Source organism: Penicillium malachiteum, assembly GCF_028827825.1.
Source record: "Penicillium malachiteum strain IBT 17515 chromosome Unknown utg000001l:1.0-8184562.0:1.0-8186909.0, whole genome shotgun sequence".
NCBI lineage: Eukaryota > Fungi > Ascomycota > Eurotiomycetes > Eurotiales > Aspergillaceae > Penicillium > Penicillium malachiteum.
Window position 1 is genome coordinate 5,846,049 of NW_026643094.1, and position 19,939 is coordinate 5,865,987.

The 19,939-nt window shown below is 45.8% G+C and overlaps 5 protein-coding genes across 5 annotated transcripts; 2 read left to right on the plus strand and 3 right to left on the minus strand.

Annotated features, from left to right (window-relative positions):
• Nucleotides 1-112: 112 nt before the first annotated feature.
• Nucleotides 113-1,989, minus strand: N7483_002185 (ankyrin repeat domain-containing protein; the record flags this gene model as incomplete). Its single annotated transcript, XM_057085622.1, has 3 exons — nt 113-432; nt 525-1,310; nt 1,389-1,989. 3 exons carry the CDS (start codon nt 1,987-1,989, stop codon nt 113-115), a joined length of 1,707 nt encoding a protein of 568 aa, XP_056951771.1.
• A 762-nt stretch (nt 1,990-2,751) lies between these two features.
• On the minus strand, nt 2,752-4,683 carry N7483_002186 (ankyrin repeat-containing domain protein; the record flags this gene model as incomplete). The annotated part of the gene is made up of 7 exons (XM_057085623.1): nt 2,752-3,188; nt 3,429-3,461; nt 3,514-3,687; nt 3,738-3,905; nt 3,955-4,062; nt 4,123-4,579; nt 4,645-4,683. The coding sequence occupies 7 exons, from the start codon at nt 4,681-4,683 to the stop codon at nt 2,752-2,754; spliced, it is 1,416 nt and encodes a 471-aa protein (XP_056951772.1).
• A 3,252-nt stretch (nt 4,684-7,935) lies between these two features.
• On the minus strand, nt 7,936-9,357 carry N7483_002187 (uncharacterized protein; the record flags this gene model as incomplete). The annotated part of the gene is made up of 3 exons (XM_057085624.1): nt 7,936-8,114; nt 8,176-9,207; nt 9,258-9,357. 3 exons carry the CDS (start codon nt 9,355-9,357, stop codon nt 7,936-7,938), a joined length of 1,311 nt encoding a protein of 436 aa, XP_056951773.1.
• Nucleotides 9,358-10,181: 824 nt separating this feature from the next.
• Nucleotides 10,182-13,162, plus strand: N7483_002188 (uncharacterized protein; the record flags this gene model as incomplete). The annotated part of the gene is made up of 5 exons (XM_057085625.1): nt 10,182-10,251; nt 10,304-11,097; nt 11,495-11,896; nt 11,972-12,202; nt 12,263-13,162. The coding sequence occupies 5 exons, from the start codon at nt 10,182-10,184 to the stop codon at nt 13,160-13,162; spliced, it is 2,397 nt and encodes a 798-aa protein (XP_056951774.1).
• A 3,856-nt stretch (nt 13,163-17,018) lies between these two features.
• N7483_002189 (uncharacterized protein) lies at nt 17,019-18,524 on the plus strand (the record flags this gene model as incomplete). The annotated part of the gene is made up of 3 exons (XM_057085626.1): nt 17,019-17,197; nt 17,255-17,488; nt 17,549-18,524. 3 exons carry the CDS (start codon nt 17,019-17,021, stop codon nt 18,522-18,524), a joined length of 1,389 nt encoding a protein of 462 aa, XP_056951775.1.
• Between the last annotated feature and the right edge of the window lie 1,415 nt (nt 18,525-19,939).

Consider the following 19,939-nt stretch of genomic DNA (forward strand, 5'->3'; position numbering starts at 1 on the left):
CAAGATGGAGCGGGATATCTTTTTCCTGGGGTATTTAATAATGTGTCCCCGGCATCACCAGCCAGAGCAGCAGCGTTGCCGTCGACTTGGGCTCCTTCTCTGAGCAGGAAGGTCAAAATCTCTTCTTGACCATTTGCTGCAGCGAGACAGAGCGCTGTTTCTGTATTCCCTTCGAAATCATCCACATCCTACCATGATCAAGAAGCAACTTGATGATATCAAGGTGACCACCTTCTGATGTAGATTGTAGCGCATTCTCAATATTCTTCTCCAGCGCGTTAACATTTGCACCTCGAGCGAGCAAGAGTTGAACAACCTCGATGTGTCCCGCATGACATGCAGCCTGAAGCGCGTTGCCGTTATCGCCACCTTCATCCTCGATATTTGCTCCTCGATCTAACAGGAATTTGACAGCCTCAAGGTGTCCTCTTTCTGACGATACCTGAAGACAGGATCCAAAAACCGCCAATGCTTATCGATTCTCGCCCCTCGAGACAATAGAATCTCTGCAATCTCAAAGTTACTAGACTCTAGGGCTGCCTGTAAAGGAGTGCCTAGTGCCTGTCGCACGGCGTTAATGTCTGCATTATGGTCCAGAAGATATTTCACTATGGCTTGATGCCCCCGGAAACTCGCAATCTGTAGCGCAGTATACGCACTGCCATCATGGTACTCATCATCATCGCCAAAAACATCCTCAGCATCTAGAGTAGCTCCCTGGCTAAGTAGAAACTTGACCAACATAATATTGCCAAGTCGAGCAGCAAATTCTAGAGGTCGCCGTCCTGGCGGTATGTCTAGCTTTTTTGCCCCTACCCTTGAGTCTGGAAGTCGGATTCTGTTCGGGTTATGAGGTATGCTGCATGGGTGACTCCTCATGACGATGCGTCCCGTGTTCAGCATTGCTCCTCTCGCTGGAAGCAATTCAACAATTTTTTCGTGTCCAGAAAAAACTGCAGCTTGCAAGGCATCACGATAGCGCTCACAGTGTCGATCGTATTTGGGCTCCAAAAAAGCACCACGCTCAATTAAGAGCCTGGCAGCCTGCTCATGTCCATGAAAACAAGCTGCCTGTAATGTGTTACGAAAGTGTCCGCCGTTACCATTCACGGATGCACCATGGTTCAAAAGTAAAACAATCATGTCCACATTTCCTGAAGTGGCAGCTGCCTGGAGTGCATCACTTAGCTCCATATCCTCAATATTTGGGTCAGTGCCGATTTTGAGGAGGTATCTCGCAATTTCAAAAGCATTGGCAATGGCGGCAGCGCGCAAAGGAAAACCAAAGCGTCCACGTACATCAGTCTTCGCTCCAGCATCGACGACAAGTTGTACAAGTTCCAAGTTTCAACTCGCAATTGCTGCGGCTAAAGCGTTGCCAAAGTAACCCTTTTCCTCGTTGATGTCAACATTTCCTTGCAGAAGTCCTTTGACTCTCCTTTTTTTGCCACCAAAAAGAGCTACTTGTAGCGAATCAGGTTGGATCTGTGGCGTAAATATACCAGATTTGCCATCTAGAAATTGTTGGACAATTTCAACATTTCCTTTGAAACAAACAGCTTCCATCGCGTCGTCAAACTGATTTTGCGTTGAAAACTGAAGTCCGCCGTTGATCAAAGCCTGAGTAACATGGCCATGACCACTTGCTAGAGCTGCTTGGAATGGGCTCGAATATTCACCCTTACCGGTCGGAGGGAAAGATGCTCCTTGTTGAAGCAATACCTTGACGATTTCTTCTTGTCCCCCGAAGCATGCAGCTTGGAGTGCATTCCCGTACTGGTTTCCTGGTGCATCTACAGAAGCACCTAGGTGGAGAAGCTTCCGAGCTACCTCAGTATGGCCCCAGCGTGCAGCAAGATATAGACCCGAGGTGTTGTGTTTGTTCAACTGTTCCAGGTCTATTCCCTTGATAAGCTCAGGTAGTTCAAGTACTTCAATGAGACCAAAGGAAGATGCTGCGATAGTGCTGATGGTGGTGAGGATAAACATTCTTCTAGTTTCCTCTCTAGTGAGTTGCTCTAACCTGGACCATCCACAATCTCCCTGCTATCAACACATTCCAGCCAATCCTCGAGGTGCTCCTCGTCGGTGAAAATTTATTGACGCCTTGATCGATAATCTTTGGGATAAGCTCAAGTCTTCCACATGAGCAGGCTAGTATTTGGTAGCGTAGTTGAAGAGACTGTCTTGATCGAATTTGCCCCATAAATACGTGTTCAAACACCTCTGCGCAAGGTTGAGATTTGCATCGTGAGTGGGGTAGGTATCTGCAGTCTCAAGGAATCTGTAAAAAGCTGTCAGTTTTGTATACCGATATTTCAATTGCTGGGAGTTCTCACTCTCGGACCGACACATGTGCCAAACGTAACGTGTCTGAAATATTATCAACCACCACCAGATTACAGCAATAGTCAAGAATTTCCGTGGTCAATATATCATTTGCAGACCCGCAGACTGCAGCTAGGAATTCAGAAATTGAAAGCTGTTGTTTTGCGCACTGCAGCCACTGTAAGGTTTATACTGCGACTCTCCGTGGATTTTCGCCTATATTATGAATTTTGTTATAGATAATTTTGTATGATTCACTAAGAGTTAGAGGAAGTGAATTAACGCTTGACGAATACTTTTAATGTCCTTAATACGCTCCGTATTGCCGATAGCTTCCAGCTGAAGACTCACCTAAAGGAACCTAATATAGTTAGAAATACTATCTAGAGCCAGCCTAAATACTTCCAATATGACTCGCATCCCTTAAGAATCCTTCAAAAGCTTCTCCGTTATGTCTTTCTCAAGTTTTTGTAGATCTTGCGCCGAGTCATTATGTATGAAATAACACTTTTTAATGAAGTCTTCAACCCGAGACTTCACAAACTGCTCTAGGTCCCCATCGTTCAACTGTGGGGTCACTTCTAGGGTCTCTCCTTTCTCAAAGTAGACCGTAATGTCCCTCTCCTGTCGACTCGACACAAAAGTTTTGACAACATCTCGACACCGCTGTCGGATTCCTTTCAAAGATCCGAGAAGAGCTTTTCGCTGTTGAGAGTTGCATTCATCCAACCCATCAATTACAATTGTGAATGGAGTTGTCCGGCCAACTTCACAAATGACGTCGACGCATTCCTCAACCGTTAGCGGTGCTGGTTTTTCTCCAATCTGGCCAGGTTCCTTTTCCCTCTTTTCGTACGCTTCTACCAAGGGGCGCCTTAAATAGCTCCCATCTCTGACTATAGAGAGCTGCTTGGCTAAAGACCGTAGTATACCCCGAGAGTCACTGCGTTCTGGTTCTGCAGGATTTCGCGAACAGAAGAAATGAGCTATCGGTGCTGTCTGAGCTACACCTTTATTGCGTTGGTGTAGGTCTTGGATAACAATCGCACTCATTCTAGTCAATGACCTGGAAATATCATATTCCAGCGCAGTAAACTTACGCCAGTTTCGTCTTCCCGCATCCCGCTGGATACCTTGTCAGCTTAAAAGTGTAGTGACAGAGTGACTTTATCGCACTGGACTTACATATCCCATATGACCAGAAGGTCTCAGAGCTACTCAAATCTCTCCAGCTCCCAAATCCCGGATTCTTCAGAAGCCATTCACTCGATCCGGGCAGTATAGTCGTCAGTGCCTCTCTGTAGTGCTGATGTACAGGAATAGTCGAAATCCATTGGGGAAGATCACTTCTTTGATTCTCTGATAAAATTAGTGCCTGTCATTCCTCTAGACTCAAGTCGTCTCCCAACCTTTAAAGGCACCATGCAGGTCGGTTACCTGGTCTCCAATTCTGACCAGGGGTTTATCGAGATCGTCAAATGCGTCATCAAGCCGTGCTTTTAGATTGTCAACGCCATTAGCAGCAGAGGTCAATGTTACAAACATTGTCGAAATATCATCATGAAGACTTTCCACCCCTAGCGAACAGTGAGCAAACCAAGCGACATCTGCCTCAGGCTGACTTACTCTCGCTATCCATAAGACCCTTCATAGCCCAAACCTTTCGTTCGGCAGCTTCCATCTCTTGGATCGACTCTTGAAACGACTGTTGCGAAACCAAGTTGAACGCACGCTCTAAATGTTCACTGTTAACAGGTAATCCCTGCGCATCACAAATGGCATGAGTCAACTTACTCAATCGTAAAGCATCATGATGCTTCCTAGCCTTGCAAAGAAATCCCAACACGGAGGAATAAAGATTGACTAATTCCTGCTCCAGATTCTTCTTTGCATCAGTGATTCCCTTGTCGTACCTGGCCATCAGGGCTTCAAGAATCCCACATCGGGCTATCAATCGCGTCGCTTTTTCAAGACCCTCAACAATGGCCCCGAATGCCTCGAAGCTTGAAAAGGTCAACTGCAGCAAAAATCGCACGCCCGCCCATGGTAATGCGGCATGAACCGGATCATATTGGACTGCAATATCAACCACGTCTGTGAAATTTTTGACATGTGCAGCGATTTTTGCACAAACGTCGCGGATGACAAGTTCCTTTCCACCAACACTGACTGTCGTCCAAATATCACGCTTGCATCGGTCGCGCTGTTTTTTCGAGAGCCGAGAGGATTTGGTTGAGGATTTGGCTTGCGTCTAAAGAGGCCGGAAGAGTAAACATTCGCTGGTCTTTTGCAGGTAGAGAAGATAGAGCTAAGGACCAGAGTGAGGGAATCAGGGCTGAATTGTTGGAGATTCATCTTGTGAGATTCAAGTTAGTTATCTTCGTCAGTATCAGGTAGAGTAAAGGCATATGTAGTTTAGGTAATAGTAGTTTATCAAATGAGTCTCTGATGCTTTACGAGTGACGTATAGGCCCACAGAGCAGCACATAGAGATTTAAGGCCACCGACGCGCCAGTGCGGGGTAAGTTGCACTTGAGGCTCAAAACTTGGGTAGGAGACGCGTGGACACCTTATACAGTATATTTTAATATAGCCTGAGGATACAGTGACCCCATGAGCTTCAAGTTTGGGACTAAGATGGGCATTGGCTTTTGATCTTGCCATAACACAAAATTTTCTGGAAAGGTCAGATGATGGTATGAATCTCCAATGCTGTGAAAATTTCCAAGCTGATGTTTAATGGGTTGAGAATATAAGGGGCTGATTGGAGATCTGACCCCTGTAGTCACCTGATTCCCCACGCATAGGAATGTAGATCTCTCACCTAGCTCTCTCTCTCCTTCTGTACTTCTCTTCCTCTTCCCATGCTCCTTCATTATATCCTCCTCCCTTCTAGCAATACGCAGTACATTGCTCACCTTATACCTACCTCGGGCGAAAGAACTCTAATCAATACGATTTATCTCATATTACCCATAATCTCGTACATACGATCACAGGGTGTGGAGAACAGGGCTTCCCGTCCGCTCAGCCGTACTTAAGCCACATACTAAACGCGGTCAATTCGTCAATTCTCAAAAAGCCCTTGGCTTTAAAACAGCACCGTGTCCTGTGTTAGGGTAAGTGAGGGTGATATGGGTGAGAATTCTGGAGACTGGGGGGAGAGAGTTGAGAACGGGGTGAGAACGGGGTAAGAGGACCCACCGTGGTACTCGCATTTTAGATAAATAACGGGCCAGGGGCGCTCATTAAGGTCTGCCATTTTTTATTTATCTTTATCTCTCAGCTGAAAGATAATATTCCTGGAGAATATATAGAAAAAGCTCGCCAAGGGGAACACTCATACTATATCACATAGGTTCACCCTCAATTACTAGAATAAACAGGAATAGGAAGAAAATACTATTTACTTGTTACGGACCCACTACGGAGGGATCTCCCAGGAGCAGCTATGACCCAATCAGTTGGGGGTCGGGCCAAGTGTGGACGACCAGGCCATGAGGGACGCACGGCCCAGATGGGCGCAAGGCCAGTTGGCGCCTCGGGCACCAACGGGAGCCAGATATGGCCTGTTGCAGTCTGAAAGTATACTGGTTATTACGATATGACAGCCAGAGGTGGACACGTGAGGGCACGTGACCACATATCTATTCCAATAATAGATCCTGTCCGTTCGACCGGAACGGACCTGACCTGACAGCAGGATAGGTGTTACGAACTGGCTGTCAAGCAACGTGAGTACACACAAGCGTTGTGTTGATACTTACCGCAAGCCGTTATCCTGTAACTATACCGTAGCCATCCGGGCCTTACACGGGCTAGAGTCTTTAGGGATCCTTACACGGTAATGCTTGAGTCAGAGGTTCGCTAGTAGGTTAGTCACGAGTAAGTTCAATTGTAGGTGAGCTCCCCTAACTAGTTAGGTTTGTCTTCAAGGGTTGGTTATGATAAAGCAGAGTATTAGTCTAATTTATAGAGTCTTTGTAAGAGAAAGTGCCAGATTAGGGTGGCACCTAGTGGTTAGGTGAACCAGGAAGATATCGGTGACAAGTCAGGTAGTATTGAGCACTTTCCAATACAATGAGAACTAATACTTGAGGAACTTGGAACCCCGGCTCACTGGGGCCCAACTATATACTGGATGCCCTGCAGTTCGTCGCCTGAGGCGTCCCCATGCTCACGGGATTACCTGACAAGTACCGTGACAATTAAACAAAAAGGATATTCTAGTATCTAAGAATAGTCAGCCTAGTCAGATTCATAAGAAACTAACAATACTAGATAGATTCTTAATTAATCTTTAGATAATATAGCATCCAAAGAATAACATCTATTTATCATTACTATTTACTAGAATAATTCACAAATAATTTTATACTAAGCATTTAATCTATAACCATTTTTCTTACTATAATAAAATACATAAAGACAAATACAACAAAAATACCAAAAAACTACATAAAATCGATCTTTCGCCGAAGGTCATGAGGCTTGGCATGTTTATAATGTTTACCTAACCGCTGGTTAACCAAAACCGCAGTGCGGTCTTGGGTTGAAGACCAACACCAACCGCACTGCGGTTGCGGCTAGCAAATGAAGACCAAAACCCGCAAATTTACGGTCTTGGTCTTGGTTAACCATGGTATTCGCGGTTAGTGCCGCAGTCTACTCTACTCCTGGGAGATCCCTCCGTAGTGGGTCCGTTACATGTCTCTACTTTCTAAGTTTAAACATAGTTAACAACTAGCTCGATCAAAGATAACATAGTGAAACTCACCAAAGATCTGCACGCTGGCATCCGTGTCCTTGAAGACGGGAACCTTGCCAAAAGGATATAGCTCATTAAGGTATGATTCGGATTTCTGCTCTCCATTTAATAGATCAACCGGGATGAACTCGACTTATACTCCCTTCTCCTCCAATGCGAGGCGCACCCGGTTAGTATAGGTAGAAAGAGGGAATCGGTACAGCTTGAGAACCATTTTTGCATTATTCTGTGAGGGGTTTCTTTTAGATTTTGATAATCAATCAATCAATGGAGGGGTTTCAGAGGAAGTGAGAAGGATAAATATAGAGCAAAGTGGGGGGGCTAGGTAAGGGAACGTTCCCGACAGATATCATGTGATTTATGTGAACCAAGTCGGAGACCGGATCCCAGAAGTATTCCGCGAGATTTATCTAACCAGTTGACTTCTATCGGACCTGGGACTTGCGCGTTCACTTGTGTTCACTTGTCCGAATCTTGATATGTTCTTGTACTTGCAGAAAAATTCCAAATTGTTTAAATTTCTGCTTAACTGGCTTTTACAGGGCAAAAATTAATTGCTGTGTCGTTTTTGTATCGCAGACAGGTATAGGTTCTCGCATTATTGATCATCAGTTTTATCCGTAGTTTCTTTCTCACTCTCCGCGATTATTTTGTCATAGCTTTTGGCAGCTCCCTCGCACTGGGTGTCGGACGGAATACGACACTAAAAAATCTCTTCGTCGTCGGACGCTTCATTCGTTCCCTTGGATCCTAAAACGAACAACGAAAACGCTGCGAGTATCAGATACCACAGACCTTGATATAAATATTAGCGGCGGACATCGTAAATCCTCGATGAGTTACCCACTCCACGTCAAGCTCATATACTCATAACCGAGTTGTGCATTAAGCAAGCCACCTGCGATTGGACCAATCATCATGCCGAGGGAGGCAGCGACGTCCATCATAGCGATTACGCGCGACACGCCATCCTCGCCCCCCGAAGAGACTGCGTGCTTCTGAATTCTCTTGGCGGCGGCTACCAAGATACTTTTATTACCGTCCTGTTCATACAAGATCTTGGGGCAAGGACCACTTACCGGTCAATTCAGCGGGCGCGATACCAGAGACAAATGGTCGAAATATGCCGATGGCGATGAGAGAAGCCGAGTACATCTCTTTGCCGCCAGTCTTGACTCCAGACCAAGAGAATATATCCGTCCCTGCGATGCCAGAAAGGCCTAGGAAGAAGGCTTGAAGAATAGCGCCGATTGTTGCTGGATATCGTGCTCCAACTCTATCACGGACCCAGCCAGCGAAAGGGCCCATTAGAATACCCGGAACGGCAAGACCAGCAAAGAGGAGGCCGGCATAACTTGGACCCCACTCAAACCGGTCTTGGATGTATAGCGGAAGTGTCGCATAAAGACTGGTACTGACAGTCACGCTCGAGAATGTGATGAGTAAACACATTAGAATACGCCCGTTGCATAGCAGTGAGCACCAGAAGCTCCTGGTACCAGATGAAGCTTCTTGATCCCCCAGCGATGGTAACAGTCTGGTTGCTTCTGAAGCATGACTGTTGGATTTAGAAGATGCACTTGGGATTCCGGAAGGACGCCCAATCATAAGGAGACGTGCGACAAGATCTAAAATCAGAACCAGTAATGGAACTGACCACAAAACCCAGTAGTTGACCGCCTCGTACAACAGGCCTGCGATGGCAGGTCCGCAAATTGTCCCTGAGTTGGCAAATGACATGACCAGGCCCATCGCCGAGCCCATATTATCTGGACTGACAGTATCTGCGATCGTTGCGAAGCCAATTATCCAAACTGCAGAGCCCGCGACGCTTTGCAGCACACGGCCTAGTAATAGTATAGGGACTGAACGGGCAGCCGCGACCGTATAAGTGCCAGCAATGCAGACGCCAAGGGATAATAGCAATGGCACCTTGCGCTTGGGAAATCGATCGCTAAAGTGTCCGATAATAGGGCCGGATAGCACACCGAGTGCGCCATGAATAGCAAGAACGGTCGATGTCACTCCCTGGGTTTTCGAAGGAGGGACATTCAGCCGATGTTCAAGCATGTCACCGAGGAGAGGCACCAGAAAGCCGTAAAGAAATGTCTCTGGTTCGTATTAGGGCAGGATTAACAATGCCAATGGCTGAGAGACAGACCGGCATACAGCGCGACTGCAATGGTCGCAAGTACAAATGCTTTGGATGAACGCCATGTATAGCCCATGGGCGGACCATTACTCTCATGATTGGTGCTCATACTGAGGTAGTGAGAATTTCAGCCCCGAGGAAGAGGTGGACGCTACATAGAAAATTGAACTGGGAAAAATCCTTTCTGTGTCAGTGCTAAAGAAGACAAGTCCAGGGAGACTGAGCCTTGCATGAAATCGACCACTTACACGCCTAAATCCATGGATGAGTGAAAGACCCTGCAGCATCGCCACTCTTGTGAACCGAGACGCGGGGTTGAAGAAATCGTAAAGATTGCCCTTTCCTTTTCCGTCAATCATCCTGTAATACACGCATGCAGGCCCAGATTACTGAGATCGGAGATCCCCGTCCTAGTTCGCTTATGCATGCGGGTCTCGTCACGACTGCGGTCAACAAAGTCAACAAATTACAAATAATTTTATACGAATAGGATCTTCCAAGACATCTAATCACCTTCACGCCATGAAACCACGCTACTGCAAAGCTAATTATGTGAGATCTGGGTTCTTTTGTCGAGATATCCTTGCTAGTGAGTGCCCCATACGACAGGGGACAGCCCTGCGCATGTGGTAACCACCTCATAGTCAAAATAAAGAAGAAAAAAGGAAATTCTTGCTGCAAGTACATTACGAAATCAATATGGACGATCTGTACGGGTGGGTACTATGTACTCCGTACATAGTACTCCATACCTAGTGAAAGATGGCGTGTTCAACGAGACGGATTGATGGATCTGAAATTTCAAGACACAATCTTTAGAGCGCCAGACCCAGCATTGTTAAAAAGCAAATTCCCACACACGCATTTTTATGAAGAAATCTGGACTTCATTGAAACAGTAATTTGTCTAGCCAGTGACATCAATCTACACAGAATGTATCGCTATTTCCGCTTCCCTGCCGCAATTGCGGCAAGGACTGCTAGATATTCCACGCTGCCTATCAGTTTGTGACCATTTTGCTGCAGTATTCATTGATCATTGCTAAGTGCTCCCAGGAGATCCACGAATTTCAAATCTTGTTCCCTTGATTGAGGTCACAAAACCCAAGTTTGCCTTAGAGGCCACTCACTTGAAAGCTGTACACGAGACTCTGGAAGCTAAAGGGGTGGTTCAATTGACCTTGGGATTCAGCGATGAAACAAGCAACTATCTCCAGAAACTTATAACAAATCTTCACAAATGCCATGATCATGGCCTTCCGATAACTCATAGCGCTGAACGAGGCTGGTTCTGGGATGTTCGGCCTTCCCCGTCGAATTTCCAAAGCCATGGACACCAAGCCCGCTCAGAGACCATGTTCCGGTTTGATTGGCACACCGACTGCAGCTATGAGGAGTGTCCCCCGCGATTCTTTGCTCTTCAAGTCATTCAGCCGGACCGCTGCGGAGGCGGAACCTTGTCGGTACTAAATGTTGATCGACTTCTCGCCTTACTCTCCCCTTTCGCACAAAAATGGCTCTCCAGCAACAACTACAGGATCACTGTACCCCCAGAGTTTATTAAAAATACGGGGAAGCAGTATATTACCGGCAGCCTAGTCGCAATAAGAACAGAGCTAGAAGGTGGGAGTCAATTGCGGTTCCGAGATGATATCACTATCCCGTTGACTCCTAACGCTGCCAAGGCACTGGAAGAACTGAGGAATATCCTATACGGAAATGGAGCCGAGGAATGGACTATCCATCTAGAACCCAAAACTCTTCCTAGAGGGTCGATCATCTTGATGGATAATCGACGATGGTTGCATGCTCGCAACGAAGTGAAGGATCCAAATCGTCATCTTCGACGTGTAAGATGGGATGCAAGACCATTTGGATCCTACAGTGCGTGATATTTCTGGTACTTTTTTTTCCTGGGCTTGGTTGGATGTGCGGGGCTTCCACCGGAGCATATAATTAATACTGAATGCGCCACGCGCCACCTAGCTTACGGGCCTTTCCCAAATCTGAAGACCAATTTTCAGTTTGCTGATGAGTTATCGTAAATACCGGAACCAGGTTACATTGCATTTGTTTTCTAAACTACTCTGTATAGCTCACATGTTTGATCTGTAAATACCAAGATTGTCCTATGCCAGCCTGCACAACGTTGTCGGTAGCCAGAGATGGCGTGTTATTATTAGTTCCAGAATTGAGTCTGATCAGTTGGATCTAGCACTATTTAAGTGATAATTTTGTCCGATGCAGCCTTTGGCTTTTTTACCAATCTATCTTCCCATCTTTGGCATTGCACGGTATCTAAATATGAGAAACAAATTCTTCGACCAGCTTCAGCAAGTCTACTTTCCAGATGATGTGGCATTTTCCTTTGTTTCGTCAGAAGAGCCTGGCGCCGACACTGTGATCAAGGTCCGTGGCACTTATATCTCCAGACTAAAAGAATGCTCGTCCTCTTGGCCCGCTGGATCGCTGGCTGCATCGTGTCCTCACCCCGTATTAATCACTGAACGGCATCATGAGGAGTTGTCAGAATTGCATCGGGCCTTGAATCTGGCAATTGAAGATATTATCGAGCGATGGTGGAGCGATGAACAAGCTCAGTTTCCCCAGCGGATGCCGTTGGAACCCGGAGAAGAAGATCTCTTGCGTGTAAGTCATCACCTTCCTCCACCTAGGGTACCTGGCCATTGTAATATGGATACTGATGATTCGTCCTTGCGAAAGTGGATCTACTCCAAACCCTCTCTTTTCAGACCGTGGAATGAGAGGCAAGGATCCTGGAGACCAGACTTCTTAGTGGAGATTGACGAAACTGGTCTGGAAGCCTTTCGTATCTGCGAAATAAACGCTAGGTTTTCCTTCAATGGCTTTATGCATGGTGGTTTTGGTCAAGACTCCCTTTCGGAATTTGATCTTGAGTCTCGGGGTCTAGTACACTGCGTCGATGGTGAATCGGTAAGGAAATAGAACGAGGGTGACCTATTATTTGGACGAAGTTGATGTTGACTTTTCTAGATTCCCCGAGGGTTATTCAAGCTATTCGACAACAAGCTACCCTTGCATTTGATCAAGGCCAAGGAACACGGAATCGACATTTTCATGTTTATCGAATTCGCCAAGAAGCGACTTGGTATTAAACCCCGACTCATAACTCCAGAAATACTACGAATTATCCCGGATTCCTCTAGTAGTTCTGGATTCAAATTGTACTGTCTTGCCCAAGTTGGCGCCACTGATACTATTACCACCGATTCTGGTGAAATTGTGGAAGAGGTCCGTCAAGTTGGCCTCGAACTTCACCAACATGAAATCAACGCTCTTGACCCAGAAATAAGACGCCAGATCAGTGTTCGATGCTTTAATGACATGCGAACAATGTTTCTTGCTCATGATAAGAGAATGCTTGGTCTTGTACGGGAAGAGCTGGAGGTTCTGGTCTACAGAAAGACCATCACTCCGAAACAAGCCGAGCGTCTTTACAGAGGCATAACACCGACCATCCTGCCAGGCTCCCGTGCCCTTGATCAGTTTATCGCCGCTTGCAAGGCGCAAGAGAATTTGCATAACGGATACATCTTGAAGCCAATTAGAGGGGGCAAGGGAGCTGGTATTCTGTTTGGTGATGAACTCGCATCCTCCGACTGGCTAGCACTGCTGGAGCAGATGCGATGTCCAAAATTGGAAAGAGATAAGACTCTTTACGTTGTACAGCGCCAAATCGATCAACCAAAATATGACGTACTGTTGACCGAAGGCAAGTCACAGCGATGCCATATGGTTGGAACCTACCATGCAGCCAACGGAGAGTACTTGGGACTGGGCACTTGGCGATGTAGTCCCGGGAGGCTGTGCGCTGTATCTGATGGCGCAACATGGATTTGCTCAGTGAAGGAGAATAGTGGCATACCAAATTGAACTTAAGCAATGCACATATTTCTTCGGCATGTCTCATTAATGTGCAAAGAGGATGTGACAAATGATCCTGACGAGACCGTAGAGCCATCAGAGCAATGGCAAATTCACATTATCAATCGTAAATCGCAAAGTCCATAGTGTAAATCCAGCAAGTAGCCAATCAGTTATTTGGCGTTCCACCTGTTTAGCTGGAGATCTTTGCCCCCTTCAGGAACGATTGAATGAAGGAACAGATTCAGCTGCATGCAGGCGCAGCTGTGTACGGAGTACTCCGTGGATAATGTCAAATTCGCTCGCAGTCCAACAAAATACGCCCAGACATTGAATCCTGCGATCCAAAAATGAAAACAATCATTTTGATAGGGGTATGCCAGCCGACCAAGTTGGTATTAGAATGAGTCAGTGAGAGATCGAGTGAGGGACGGTGAGCTATTTCCAACTTGAATGCGTTGCACCCAAGTTTGCCACGGCGACTACTCCACCGCCAATACACCCAGGTAGCTGGAACTCACATTTATGGTGAATCCGATCTCCTATGTTTGCTTTTGCTGGGCTGAGGTTGGTCGCTAGCCGCTGTCGGACTTCGATGTCTCACCCTGCGCACGTTCCCCTAGCACATATGAGGCTTCCCATTGGCCATGGAGCAGGAAAGACGAAAGTACCGTACATGCCGCTGTACTAGTTGACAATAAACGAGGCAGAATGACCCTTGAGATCATCTATGTATGCAGCTATATTAATCAGATAAATCTCCTTCGTTAATACCTCCTGCATGTCGCCATCCCTGCAGGTGCCAAGGATTCTCATGTTACATGGGAGGCTTGACATGCATTGCTTGAGCTTACTTCGCTTAAACTAACACAGATTAAACCGAAGATTGGAACATTGAATCCAAATTTTCAGTCGATCTCACCACATGCAGCATTTCGCTAGTTCCCAGCCACTGAAGCAGCTAAGAAGATCATCGGCTGGAGTACATACCATCAACAGAGTGAAAATTGAACACGGACTCAGCCTAGAGGAAGAATTCAATCTATTCCATTCTGCAGGGTCGGGATATGCATGTGTTCAGCTGGGGTGAGCATTGGTGAAAAGAAACCTTACATACAATACAATACGGGATCGTGCACGTCCCTAGGTTAAGGTTCAATTCAAGTTACAAGGGTCGGGCCGTACCCGTGGACTTCGTATTGCCAATGGTAACTTTCCAAGGTTGGAAAACAGCGACGGTGTTGCACAGAGACTTTGAATTGTATTGTAGATTAGCCAGCGAATCCATACGAGCATTCTAATTTCAAGGCCAGCTGCACATGTGGCTGAAAATTAGTGTACCTCCAACTTCGAAGGCTGCACCTTGCAATCCTGCTGACCAAATTAACAGTCAAGGCCCTTTGCGCGAGTACAGTAATCAATGTTTTTTTCGCATCTTTACATTCGGTTGCATGAAATACATACCGAGAAATAAATAATATGTACAAAAATAAAAAAATGTTTGAACAACATCCCACATCCAGATGTATGGAGTACATATATAAAACTTCCCATGTTTCGGACGACCAAGGAGAATACGGAAATATACTAGTAACGGGAACTTAAAGTGACACGGGCACATTCAAGTTTGCCCTTGATACTAGGTACAGGGAAACGAAATAAACTTGAAGATTTCAAGACAGATGTGCAATAGGAAGCTACGAACCATCCATCAGGGAGCAAGCTATTGGCGATGCGATCCACGCTCACTTCCAATCCTTCCGTAAAACCCCATGCGGGCGCGAAAATGACCTCCCCATCTTTGTGGCAGATACAGAGAAAGTCGTTCAGCAACATCGAAGATAGAGAAATGCATTGCCGAATATTTAACCCATTCTACGGTCAGTCATCTGTCATCTACATCGCCCGAGCACTGACAGCAAGACTGTCAAAATCTCAGCTGTCAAATGCAATCCGGACCGCAAACTCCTGCAGCTGCTAGCCGATATGGGAGTGAACTTTGGTTGCGCCTCCAGTGGAGAGATCGAACAAGTTTTGGATATGGGAATTGACCAGAGTCGAATTGTCTTCGCTCATCCCTGCAAAGCACCATCCGCGTTAGACATAGCTGCGCGGTGAGGGATCCGGTGGACTACGTTTGACAATTTCGACGAGCTGGACAAGATCAAGAGAATTGGTCCGGAGCTGAAGCTGCTACTGCGGATCTATGTACAAGATCACACTGCCAAGGTCTCTTTGGGGGATAAGTTCGGAGCACCAATAAAGATTGCAAGAACATTGCTCCAAAGGCTCGTCGTTTAGAACTGACAGTCGTCAGCATATGCTTTCACATAGGTATTTATTGGCTCTTTCTCCCTTCATCCAACTCTGCTGTCTTGGCGTTGCCCTTGTGAATGAACTTTTCAGAAAATCTGATACGAAGCAGGATCTGGGGCGACAGATCCCAATGCGTTCGTTACAGCAGTCCAGCACGCTAAATATGCCTTCGACGACGGAGAATCACTGGGCTTTGACATGCAAATATTGGACGTTGGTGGCGGCTTCGGGGATCACATTTGCGAGACTATGGCATACTCCTTCAGAGAGGCGATTGCTGGTGAATTCTCGAGTCCAATAACGTTGATTGCTGAACCAGGACGGTTTTATGCCAGTAGTGTCTATAAAATGGCTTGCCAAGTCATTGCACGTCGAAGCTACCAGATATGCTGTATTTAAATTATGGTCTTTACGGATGCTTCAGCTCGAAATGGACCGAGGAAGAGAATTCACGCCCGCGCTGATTGAGTCGCGGGGGATTCAGCCGCTGCTCCGCGCGATTGGAAACCTCGTCGATAATCTATTTGGGGCCCAACATGCGATAGTATGGATTGCATTTCCAAGGATTTGGTCATGAATCAGGAGATCATAGTCGGAGATTGGCTGAGATTTGAAGATATGGGAGGTAAGTCTCACCACATATGCGCCACTCACTTTCAGTGAGAAAATCCAATGTGGCGCAGCATGATACAAACAAATTTGAGCCCAATATCGGCTAATAATCAGAAAAATACAGCTTATACAACCTCTGCCGCCTCCCATTTTAATGGATTTTCCAATAGCTACACAGTCATTTACCTAGTCTAGAAGTCGAAGCTGGACAAGGAAGCGAACATATTCCAAGCAGAGAGTGAGGCGAGCAATGTATTTTGACGACTCGAAGCTGAGACATTCTCTCGGCAAACGATATTCATTTTTCAACTATATAGATGCCAGTTCAAGTTGAACCGACGTCACATCTGGACCATTCATCGCCACTATGAATCAATGGTCCCTCGTATCAAAACCTTTCGGTATTTCCTAATAGCCATTTCATTATATGTATAAACAACAATTGTACAAATGTCACATATTGTTACCAGAGGTCTAGTATGATCAGATAATTGCTTTTTCCATGGTGAGCAGCGTTGAAGCCGAAGTGGTGCTAGCACTGAGAGTGCATATGTGGGGGACGCCATAGTAGTATTTTCAAATTTCGAGACTTGCAGCCTGCAGGTGACAATACATTAGAGCGGAGCTATTTATTGTTTACATAGAACGCGTATCGCTCTTCTCCACGTACCGTATTAGTTGGTAACTGCAGCACAACCATGAAATAATCAAAATTAACATGGATTCGATACATCTGATTTTTACCTACGGAGTATTCATCCCCTCTTTCTCTCCCATTTCCACTTGATTCAATATTTATAGACTTGTTTGTCCAAAAAGTCTTCTTTCTTTCCCCGTCTCAATTGCGATACTTCCCGCAAAACACTATTAAAAACAAGCTTGGAACTAGCCTGACATCTAAAATCCGAATTTATTCCTTGGCAGAGCACTTTGCAAAATGGCTACAGAACGTTACCAATTGGCAGACATAGTTGCGGTGGCCAAAATCCACCCTTTTTACAATCCAGATTCTGTTTATCCTGCTGATACTGAAAGGATCGAAGAAATTCGGGAGTTAATTGACCGACAATCGAAGCCCGTTCTCCAAGAGCAGGCATTGCTTACCAAGAAAAAACTGTAAGAAAATATCAGCATCTCTGAACAATATCCTGCGGGTAGTCTAACTTGCTTCAGGTACAAGGTGATTGAGCGGCTGGTCCATGATATGGACCCTCTGAATACATATCGGCGGAGCTCCTATATGTCCATCACTGGTGGTGGGTCCGGAGGACTCCCCATGATGTTTGCCGTGGACGTACACGAGAACCGTCAACAGAGAGCTCAAATGGGGAATTTCATCAAACTTTGTGGTATCATCGAGCCAAGTGATTGGGTGCTCTCCACCCATTTGTCCGGGGGTTTCTACAGGTACGTGAATCCAGGCCACGAAGTGAAAAAGACTCAGCTTGCTAATCTGGAAGTTATCAGGTCCCTCGATCTCACGACTGAGATTATAGAAAATGCTGGAGCAACTGTTTTGAGCGCAGGCAGCTACATGCCACCTACCGAAGTTGTAAAATCTCTCGCTGATTATCATGTCAATGTGTTGACAGGCGACGGGTGTCAGGTCATTCAAGTCGTTCATCAAATCTCGATGTTGCCTCAGGACCATCGTGATCGTATTCATCTGGAAAAGATAATCTACACTTCAGAGCCACTCAACAGCCCCCAGCGGGCGTTCATTCAGACGGTCCTGGGCGATGTTAAGATCTTTTCCATTATGGGTAGTTCGGAAGCGGGCCCCTGGGCAATCAGCAGCCCTGACCTAACGGGCAAGCAGAGCCCTACCCAATGCAGCACCGATTTTATCTTCGACACTCGCAACATGCTGATCGAGATCATTTCACCCTCCGACATAGATGATACAGCTCAGTGCGATTTGACTCCGGTCCCACCAGGCGAAACGGGAGTCATTGTACAGACATCTCTACAAAGACTGCGCAATCCGCTGATACGTTATAACACTGGTGATATCGGCTCCGTTCATCCCCTCCCGGATTCGGCCTCTGCTATCGTCCCCGAGGCTGATCGGGAATACCTCCGTATATTACGTATGCACGGGCGCGACCATCGCTTCAGCTTCAAGTGGTATGGCTGCTATTTTGAGTTCGATAATATCGAAACATTCATGCAAATAGAGGAATACGGTATTCTCCAGTGGCAGATAATTTTAGGCCGCCTGGAGAGCTCGCCGCAATCAACTTTGGAAGTTCGCTTGCTCAGATGCCCACAGGCTGGTGATTTATCTAACAACGATGTAAAACATCGAGTTGAGGCTTTCTTTGTTGTTTTGCCCGAGAATCGGCATCTTGTACGCATTTTGTTTGTTGATGTCCTCGACAGGTTTGAGCGGAGCGTCACCGCGAGAAAGATTATCAAGTTTGTGGATAAGTGGAATCATTGAGCGGGGAGCGTGGTTGATGCATTTCGCGTATTGTGGGATATGAGGAGGGAGGAAATCTAGTTGTCGGACTTGTTGATAGGCGTGGTTAGCACGGTAGCACATGAACAGAACGAAGCTTCAACAAGCAAGATATCTGAACACTATAAAAAGACGGTATATATCAATGAAGGAAAGAGGGAAAGAATGCAATGCAATGAGGGCTGAACACTTAGTAACCGTTGTGAGGAATCAACCTGACCTTTTCGCTGCGCATATAGCTTCATGTATCCGAAAGAATCTGGAGTGGATTCATAGACCTTTGGATGTTTTGTATCTCAATATCAACCATAAAGTATTTTGTAGAATCGTGAACGTGAGGCATGGCTGTGACATGAACTATAAAGTGTTTATTATAACCCATACCCTAGTAGTAAGAGGCTGATTGTCACGGTGCTTGTCAGGTTGATCCTGTAATCACAGGAGCACCTTAGGCAACGAACTGCGGGGTATCCAGTACTTAATCGGACCCCAGTAAGCCGGGGTTCCAAGTTCTTCAAGTATTAGTTCTTATTGTATTGGAAAGTACTAAATACTACCTGACTTGTCACCGATATCTTTCTGATTCACCTAACCACCAGGTGCCACCCTAATCTGGCACTTTCTCTCACACTGATACTAAGGGTAGATAGGATTATCCGTTAGCAAACGCTCTTTAATCGCGTTGAGCCCGACCCCAAAGTTCACATCAGACCCTAACAGTATATACAATATGATGTCTTTAAGAAATTTAGAGATGACTCTAGCATATAGTAAATTGGTAGTCTTATCGAGGAGAAAAGTCTTTAAAAATCTAGAGGCCGTGGTTATTTAATTATTATAGGCTAAGAGAATAGGTGTTGGTACTAGTGCTTTCTTACCTCATATAGATATAATATTTATAGGCTTATATAGACTATCAATAGATAGAAGGCTTCTAAGCTAAATATAGTATTTCGGGTAAATACTAGTAATATTAGCTATTATAGTACTTATCAGGTAATCCTGTAAGCATGGGACACCTCAGACTGTCAGACAACAAACTATAGGGCATCCAATATATCGTTAGGCCCTAGTAAGCCAGGGCTCCAAGTTCTTTAAGTATTAGTTCTTATTATATTAGAAAGTATTTAATACTCCCTAACTTATCATCAATATCTTCCTAATTTATCTAACCACTAGGTACTACTCTAATCTAATACTGTGAAGGGCAGAAGCGGACTTGATTCAATCTACTCGGACCACGAACTGTGTACAAAAAGAAGCTTAAGGAGAAGAAGTAGACTTCGGGCACGATCGTCAAGGAAGAGGAGGAACGATATGGGTCACGTGGATGGTTGAGCTTTGTACAGGCAAGGCCTGTACTCTTTCAGGGATTCAGCCTGTGACATAGATAGAGA